Consider the following 9,352-nt stretch of genomic DNA (forward strand, 5'->3'; position numbering starts at 1 on the left):
AATTCATGACACAAAGCTCTCAAACTGCAGAATGTCCACCGACGTCGAAACCAAAAGAGTCCCTAGATGTTTAACGCAACGTACTGTGTTGTTTGCACGACCGTTTAAAAAAAAAATATTGCTGACACCTATTATTATGGTGCTGATGTCATTGATTACGTGGGTCCAATTATTTTTTTAATACAAGACTATTCCAATGCAGTCATCAGTGCCGATTAATATTCCTGACCATAAATCGTTGTGATACTTGGAAAGTATCGTAATCGCTATGGATCAGTAAGTTCTGATCACAACTGCTTAAACTCACTGCCTAACTTGTCTGAAGGGAAGACAAAGCCACTGCCATTTATCGTAAAAAAATATTTAATATGATTGCTAATCGTCATGACACGGTTGATTTGCTTTTTTTTTTTTTCCTATAAAAGGGCTGCATTTCATTAAAGTATGTTAAAAAAAAAACACCAAAAGCAATTAAAGCTCCATTTTGAGGTCAAACAACCGAGACACTTCATTAGGTACACCAGTAAAATGGCTTCCAACTTTGTTTATAAAATGATATTAGTTATAATACAATCAAAATGAGATTATTCATGTTGGAGTGGTGAACCGAATCAAATGTCCATTTTTGTGTCATGAAACGTGAAATGTTTGTCCACAAGTGCAATTGAGGTTTGTCAGTTGTTTGTCGTCTTGTGTTCACTGCATGTTGTGTGTTTGTTTGTGTGATCGATTAAAACAATGCAAAAATCATCTTCATTTAAAAAAAAATATATATATATAGAATCAAATCGATAAAGCTCGCACATTCCCTTTTTGACCACACAATGAATGGTACATCCCGCTGTTCCAAGATGTCCGACCACATTCATTTCTTTCTTCTGACTTCAAAACAATGAGCTGTGTGGTTGTTCAAATTGATCATTTCTATGCTTGCATGCTCGTCAGCTGTGAGTCTGTCTGTATGTTGTGCTCAAGTGCCAATCACACAGACGGGCGGGGAAAATTCCTGAAATATGACACACACATTTTGTGAATGTAACGTTTCCAATTTTTGTGAATGCTCCGTGCCGTGTTCTCTGTGTAAATATTTTGTCTACATGCGTAAATACACTTTCAACCCTCTGTCCATGTGGAACGTTTGTGTGTTGTCTTTTGTATAACTTGTATAACATTGCACAAGACGACGAAATGAAATCTTTTAAACTCTGGGGGAAAGAAAAAAAAAAATACAAACATTGAGCCAAGACCCAAATGAATAGTAACGAGGTGTCAACAACAATGAGCCAATGTTCAAAATGGACTTTATTTATTCATCAAAATAATGAATAGAATAGAAAAGGGCAACATATTTACAGTTTGTTTTCCATAAGAAACGCTATAATTTCAAACAGCATTTGACTAGAAATGCAAATAGATTCTGTACATAACATATTTGTGATAATGAAGCTATTTTCTATTTAAAAATATACAACATTGGCCAAATAAAGGTGCGTTCAAGTAATTCCGTAATTCAAGTCGTCAACAAAACCCTTTTTTTTTTTTTTTTTTAAATATTTAGACTCGCTGTAATGGGCTTAAAACGACAGAAACAATTTGTCGTGGTCTTATGGAATCCTGGAGGACATCTTAGTGTCCTAGGGGGCCACCTGGGGAATGTCTTGGGAGGTCTCTGAGTGGACATCCTGAGGCACGTCTTGGGGGTCATATGGGGAGACCTCCAGGGGCCCACTGCAGGCCCGGCGGATGAAGTTTTGCACGCCTTTGTTGTTCATTCCCCTGATGCAATGTAGGCGGACCAGGCCAGCTTGTCCCCCTGATGCCATCCACATGTGGCAGCTCAGGTTTGGACTGAGACGCACCTGAATGGAAGTGAGGGGGGACGTGGACGGGGACGGGCAGGGACGAGTTTTGAAGAGATGCAAAAGCGACGGGAGCAAATTTCAACCCATAAATATTCCACAAAATTCTGCCATGCTGTGCAAGCTCCCATTTGGTCACTTGTAGTTATTCTCAATATTATTCTAATTTTATACAATTTTTGATGTGATCTTTTTTCTTTTTTTTTTTAAACCGCAACTCAGCACAAATTTTTGTGACCAAATGAAATTTTTGCATTGAGACGTTTGCTTGCATCTTTTTATGGTCCCCTCCAGCGCATTTTTATTGTGGAAAAAAAAGAAGTCCTGCTTTCGCCTCTTCTGTCGAATCCTTTTTTAAGACAAAACCCTGCAGCATTTTGCACCGCCGAGTTGTCTATCATCACCGCCCCGCCCCGTCGCGCCTCTCCTCCTCCTCCTCCTCCTCTTCTCTTCAAACTAAACTCATTGAAAGCCTGAGCGGCCACCGCCGCCTTCAACCCTAGGCGACATTTTTCTTATTTTACACATCATTACACACAGGCACGCGCGCACCGGGAGGACGAGGAGGCTCTTGGTCCATCACTCGTTGTGGACTTGATCTTTTCGTGTGCTGTTGCGCAGTGTGTGCGTGTGTTTGTGTGTGTTTACCTTTTGCAGTGAGGCCAAAGGCATCAGATCTAAGTCCAGCTTATTGGTGAACTCTGTGGCTTTCATCCTCTTCCACAAGCGTCCGTATTTGGTAAATAACTTCTGCAAGAGACCAAACAACTCTTGTTAGTCATTTTGAACACTCAACTTGGCAGTTTTATTAAAATCAGTCAGCACTTTTTTTTTTTAACATTGCCTACCAGGTTGTTGTCAGCGTAGTGAAGATAGTATTTCCTCTGTGTCTCTTTGTACGACTCATAGTAATGCGCTCTGGTCTCAGCCTTCCCGCCGCCGCCACTCGTTCCTTCCTCTGCTTCATCATCCTCCTTCCTCTCCTCTTTGCACATTTCCTGTTCCTCCTCCTTCGCCTCTTCGGCGGCGTCGTGCAGCTCCATCGACGTCATGTAGACAGGCTGAGGAGACAGAAGTGTGTTAACAGTTGCTAAGGAATATTTTTCAAATCGTGTCTTCAAACGTTTAAATATCTTCCAAGTATGAAAAAAGTTTGAATACGTTTTTCCAACATCACAGATAAACTTACAAATCTCCTCTCCACTGTTTTTTTGATATACTGAGGAACGCCGTCTAACAAGGGTGGCAACATGCACAAGATGACATCGCCGATCATGTCTGACGTCAGAAAACCGTGGAACCAATCAGAGTAGGAGGCGGACTGCGACGAGAGAGGAAGTCACGGATCTGCATCGAGACGTGGACCAAATGAAATATGAATACGGCGACAGACCCAAATGGTGGTCAGCCTGGGTACGGCAAAGTAAGCCTGCATTTGGTGGTCTGAGTAATGGACTCCATTTCCACTGTTGCTGGAGGAGAAAAAAAAACAAAACATATCCAAATAAACATGAGTCGAACATCCCAGAAATTAATATTCAAGGGAAAATGAGTGTGTTACGCTGCAAAGACGGAATCCTGGGCCCAAAGAAGTCCTGGTGCATTGGCGGGCCAGCAGATCTCATTAATCAACGAACGTTTCTGCACCGTGACTGGCCCGTAAAGCCTGCGCAGATCCCACGTCTTCAGGAGGCGGTCCTCCCCGGCCGTTGCCACAAAATGTCTGCCGCAAAAGACAACGTGGATTTTTGAGAGCTTTTTCACACTCAGAAGGTTTGACGGCGGGCGAGACGTCTTACCTGCTGGCGGAACAGAACGTAAGCGCTCGCACGGCGTGCTCGTGAGCGAGGAAACATTTGTACGGCAGCAAGCTGGGAGGGTCATGTGACTCTTGGATGCGTAAATATGGAGATTTGGTGTTCAGATCCCACAGACCTACCAAGCCTTTAATGAGAGAAGACACATTTCACATTAAAAAAAAACCAAAAAAACTGAATATTTTTCCATACAAGTGTGAAAAAAGGTACCGTTGTAGAAGCCGATGGCGATGATGTCGTGCGGTTTGACGGGAAGCCAGTCCATGGACAGAACCTGGCCACTGCTCTCCGGGGGAGGAGCCTTCAAGGAGCCCAGCTTCAGGGTGACCACAGGTTGAGGCTGCAGGGAAGAACCGGAGGACCATTAAGTAAAGGGCGTCAAAAAACAAGAGAGCACTCACTCACCTTGTAAATGCTCGGTGACTGGCTGGCGTCGCCTGCCGAGTTAAAAATCACATTTAGTCATGTGGAGAAAAACATACTATTCGATTTTTTCCCCCTTTCTAAACTCAGCCATGTTTTGGACTTGTCTGTTGGTTCAAACTGACTGACGGGATAAGCGAGAGGAGCGGTGTCAATTTCACAGCTTTGCCACGCTAACAACCAGCTGTGTAATGCATCTTCTTTGTCATTTCAATTATAGATCCTCGCTCTGATGGGGGAGAAATAGGAACAGTCAATTACTCCCGAGCTGCCGAGCACCTTTTGTCTTTTACACCTCCCCCTCGCTGTTTCCACCTCCTCTTCCTCTTCTCTTTCACGCCTCATTCATTCATGGGACAAGAGCATTTGTAATGAGTTGCTGTTAGCATCACTTCTGCTCTTTTGCCTTCAGTACAACCGCTAAAATCTGGGATGCTTCCCTGGAATTTTTTTCTTTTTCAAGATGTCCTCAAGCAACGTCTGTTCACCAAAGCATACATTTGCTATAACGCACACCACATTAATTCAGTCGCGTGTTATATTCTGTGTGTGTGTTTATGGAGTCTAACTAATGCGCGCAAGTTATGCTTGGACGCGGCGAGCTGATGGAGTCGTTCAATGACCCATTTCTACGAAATAAAATGGAAAGTAAAGGCCATGGCGTACAGGGTGAGAAGGGTGGAGTGATATAGGCGGGAGGGTGTGAGTTGAGAAATGTCAGACTTTGATTTTTCAAAGTGTAGCACTGCTTCTCTGTTTTGAATCACACAAGGAGGGCTTGTGGGACTTTTGTGGAAGTGTGATGTGACTGCTTGGAAGCTCTGCTGGTTTCATCCGATTATCTCTGACACACAGACCCAGCATAGGTTGACATGTGTGCGAGTCATTTATCTACGTCGCCGAGGTTATATGACGCCGAGGCGACGCCACCGCAGGCGCCGTCATCACACTAAAAGCGAGTAGGCCGGCACACCGTTCAATAGATAAGACGTTAAATAGTGTGTGACGCCCCCCCGAAGCGGGTCAGTTAATGGAAGATGTGGGCAGTTGCAAGTGGTTTGACTTGACAGCGATCCTTGCCTGTGATTGATGATGAACATATCTAATCTTCATATATGCTAGGAGGTAACAAAAAAACATTTTGAGGGGCTGACTGCGGGAATTTGTGGACTCTAAGTGTGGCAACACTGCCCTTTGCTGGACAAAAAGATGTACTGCAGTATTTGTGGGGTGGAAATCAAGTTTTGCTGATTTTACCAGAGTCTGGGTGCTTTTGGCTAGCGCGCAGGGCATCGGGATGGGGCAGGCTGTAGATGGTCACCACACTCGTGGATGTAGCAACGGCCAGAAGACCGAGTCTCGGCATCAGAGGAGCCTTGGAAAAAAAAAATCACGAGTTAATACAGTGTTACATTATGATATGTGGGGATAAAACCTCCTCTGACCTTTTTCTGGGAGGTAGGCAACTCCCAACCACCTGATGGACACCACTTCAGGTGCCAGATAAAACCTTTGTCCAGGGCCAGCCCATATGCCAGGCTAGGCTGGGAGTCTGGCCTGCAGAGGAACATGAAGTTACCAAGATTTTTGTCGTCTAAATCCAGAGCCTTTTTTGAAGGTCATCGTAGCTGGATGAAAGTGGATAAAAATGCAGACCTGGTGTTGTACTCCAGTGTACCCACGTCCCACAGTTGAACCAATGCCGGTCCAGAATAGGTTTTGTGAAAGTAGTGTTGCTCCTCCATGTCCTTGTGGCAGGCAACGGCCAGGTACTGCGAAGCCACCGCACCGTCTGGCGTTGGGCACCACTCCATGGCCCACACCGGCCCGCCGGTGAACAAATGCATGTCCCAGCATTGCGTGTGGGCGGGTAGCGATTCAAACCTGCACCAAAGTGTAGCAATAGTAAGCAGTAGTTCTGATCCGATTCACACGGAAATCGAGAGTATGTTTGTACCTGTTGAGTCTCCGCGGCGGCGTATCATTTCCGCAACCGTCCCTGGACACTTTGAAAGCAGCCGAGAGACACTCCTGAGGTAGATAGGACTCCAGTTGACTGCGGAAAAACACACGCTAACGTTACTTTTACAGACTGCGAGGGGTGACAAGATGGCTGCTGTGGTACGATGAAGGGAAGCACCTGGAGGGCACGCCATGCCAGACGCTGGAGGAGGGCAGCCACTCCGGAAACACCCAGTTACAGAGTTGCATGTCACGACTGTGAAACAAAATATACTTTTTAGGTACAAAACTGCTCAGCAAAAATGAGAACATCCACGCAAGACTTACAAATTCTTGTGAGTTTTGACGGTTTCCAAAATGGCGCCAGACAAGAGGGCGGGAACTTGGAGGACACGAACAGTCTGGAGGAGAATTTTTTTTTTAAAATTAGTCCCGAATATGGTCGGTTCCCGTCTTAAGGTGGAGGTAGAACAAAGGCACTAACACTGCAACTGTATTTTTCTGTTTGATATTCAGAGTCGCTCAAGTCGTCTTCATCCACCTCCACATCCAGCTCTTCCTGGTCTTCCTCCCCAGATGCCTCGGCTTCCGCGAGCTCGGGAACAAAGTCCTTGTCTTCGCCAGCGTCACCATCCAGATATTTTCTCTTTCTGCCTCCGCGGCCTGGTTGAGGATCAAATTACATTTGCTTATGAAAATGTACGTGGCTCGCAGTATTATCTCGCTGTACCTTTTGTCTCTTGAGGACTTTTTTCCTTCGTGGTTTCCAATGCTGGCTTGGGGATGGCGGCGTTTGGACCGTCAAGGGAAGAATTGGTTTCCTCGTTTACCATTGCGTGGAGGAACTTCATTGCCCTAAAATGTTTTTGAAGTGACAAGTAGAAGGTCTGAATTGAATGAATCCTCATATAATTCATTTCAGTCAAAAAGGTCGCCAATCAGTTAAAACCGACAAGGCTTTTTATTTACCCCAATGTAAAAAAAAAAAAAAAAAAAAACGTTCTCGACCAATTTTTATAATAACATAACAGCGCCATGTTTTTGCTCTCAGTTATCGCGTGACTCACATTTTAGCAGCACCCCTCCTTGGGCGGCCTCCCGGTGACAGCACCTCAGGTTCTTCTTCTTTAATCGTCTCACTTGGTGCGACAGTCTCTACATTCACTTTCTGCTTTTTCACGTACTTCCTCTTTGGCTTCGGCATCCCATTCTCCAAAGACCCCTCAGTGACAGGCGATGGGGAATTTTTCGTATGGGTCGAGACGTCCCCGTTGGCCACGTGAGGCGATGCGGAGACTTCTGTACCCGCCAGCGATTTTTTTCTCGGACGTCGTCGTCGCTCGGCAGGCGTGTTCTTGGGAGTTGTTGCCGCCACCTTTGCCGGGGGCTTCCTCGCCAGCACTTCCTCATCTTTTGGGTCCTCATTTGTTTCGTAGGTGTAATAGTCAAGTAATCTAGTGTTCCTTTTACGTTGCCGACCTCTGGAGGTGGGTGTTAAATCGAAGGGCTTAGACGGCAACTCTTGACCTGTTAGATAAACTTTGTCATTCTATTTTGTACATTCAATTCCATGTTTTAAGGGCACATAAATGATGGAAATTGACTTTGGGTCTGGAGGAACTGCACACTCAGCAAAGGTGAAATAACCCACTTCATTTTGAGCTATCTCATTCTTTTGAAAAGGAAAATAGCAAATTGTGGTTGAATATACAAACCTTGCTCAGGGTCATCAACATCTGGCACCCTTTCCTTGAACATTATCTTCTCAGACGTTCCGTCATGTGTGTCTTGTCACGTTGGCTGTCCAGCTCCATTGAAAACAAGTCAGTAACACATTATTTCACACATACACAATCATTTATTACACGACAGATATTGATGCAAACTTTACAGAGCCCACAATTCACGAGTCTTCAATGAACCTAACAAGTATAGTTTTGGATTTTAACTGTAATTTTGTATCTAACTTACACTTCCTGTCAGGCATGTCCTGTCACGCAAATGGAGTTAGCATCATTAGGCTAATGCTAACTTGGTGACAGCTTGCCGGGCCGTCGTCAATATCATTTAAAATGCAGAACATTTGAAAATCAATGCAAGTTGATATTCATACCAGACGAACCGAGATTTAGTTAAAAGCTCACCTGGTAGACACATTGACCGCCCCTTTTAGGTGGCGAAGGCTGACTATCCGCGTTCGAGTCCACGATGATCGAATCTGAACATGTGAGTTCGAGTCCCCCTGCCGGAAAATAGAGCGTAGCAAATAGATCTGGAAATATTTTGGCAACAACCGCATTGGGTCTGACACTGAGACAAATGAGTTTTTCGTAGGGAAATACGCAATGTCAGCACTTGTTTTGATTCACATTCGTGCTCAGCTGCCTCAAGTCCGCCATGTTTATTGTAGTGGGAGAGGGGGCTGCTCACGTCGCCCCCTATCAACCGAGAGGAGGACTGCAGCCCTTTCACGCGTGGCGAGACAATGCGCATGCGCACACATCAGACACCCACTGGTGGATATGTAGGTCAAGACAGGTCAATTTTTATTTTATTTTTGTACAATTTTTTATTGATTTTGTGATGCAAAGGAACTTTTTTTAGATGGAATTTTTGTGCTGATTCTGAATTTGGTTGATAGTATTTAATGACATGTTTGAACAGCGGCCAAGCAAAAAGTATCACATGGCAAGTATAAAACACGCAATAGCACAGGAAACTCAATCGACTAAGTGTGTCTCTTGTCGAAAGTTAAATGACCATTTTCTCCATACTGAGAGGCACATAAGTTTGAGCTGAAGTATTTACAGCAAGTAGGTAAACACAAGGGTAACATACATGAACACATTTGTACATAGAACAATCTCTCACCTTCCTTCTCAGCTCACCTGCACTTTCCTGGATTTATCAAGCCAGTTTTTGTCTTTTGAAGGCCTCCGTGTGAAACTCCATTCCGTCCGATTGTCTCTCACTCCATCAACACGCCGCTTGGTGTCGGCTGGAAGCCGTCCTTGCGCTCCCCCTCCGCCATCTTGTCGGCCTCCTCCAACTCAATGGGGGCCTGCTCGGCCCTCGCGTCATCGACCAGCCACGCGGGCCGGGATGAACGCTCCACAGGTGTACACAGAAGCGTGAAAGGGCGCTGCATCTGTGAAAGATGATGATGATGGGGGTGGTGGTCCACCATCTTCTGCTCTGTATGGTAGACCGTCTCTCTGGGCTGCCTTTTTAACTTCATGGAAGCCTTTTTGTTGGTCACAAACCATTCCTGAAGCACACAAGCATATGTTT

At 45.0% G+C, this 9,352-nt stretch overlaps 1 protein-coding gene across 4 annotated transcripts; it reads right to left on the bottom strand.

Moving 5' to 3' along the window:
• gtf3c2 (general transcription factor IIIC, polypeptide 2, beta) lies at positions 1-9,025 on the bottom strand. 4 transcript variants are annotated; one of them, XM_085937740.1, is made up of 21 exons: positions 8,950-9,004; positions 8,206-8,303; positions 7,777-7,869; positions 7,129-7,588; positions 6,792-6,916; positions 6,546-6,724; positions 6,389-6,462; positions 6,240-6,317; positions 6,057-6,155; positions 5,756-5,983; positions 5,545-5,656; positions 5,357-5,474; positions 4,082-4,113; positions 3,887-4,016; positions 3,659-3,803; positions 3,421-3,582; positions 3,253-3,331; positions 3,049-3,180; positions 2,708-2,920; positions 2,508-2,609; positions 2-1,859 (listed from the first exon to the last, which is right to left on the bottom strand). In XM_085937740.1, exons 3-21 carry the CDS (start codon positions 7,817-7,819, stop codon positions 1,635-1,637), a joined length of 2,736 nt encoding a protein of 911 aa, XP_085793866.1. In that variant the 5' UTR covers positions 7,820-7,869; positions 8,206-8,303; positions 8,950-9,004; the 3' UTR covers positions 2-1,634. The 4 variants fall into 4 exon arrangements, with proteins under 4 accessions (XP_085793868.1, XP_085793867.1, XP_085793866.1 ...); XM_085937742.1 differs by having other exon boundaries at positions 1-1,859; positions 6,603-6,724; positions 8,206-9,025; XM_085937741.1 differs by having other exon boundaries at positions 1-1,859; positions 3,253-3,325; positions 8,206-9,025.
• Between the last annotated feature and the right edge of the window lie 327 nt (positions 9,026-9,352).

The sequence above is a fragment of the Syngnathus leptorhynchus genome, chromosome 18 (assembly GCF_054491065.1).
Source record: "Syngnathus leptorhynchus isolate UIUO chromosome 18, UIUO_Slep, whole genome shotgun sequence".
NCBI lineage: Eukaryota > Metazoa > Chordata > Actinopteri > Syngnathiformes > Syngnathidae > Syngnathus > Syngnathus leptorhynchus.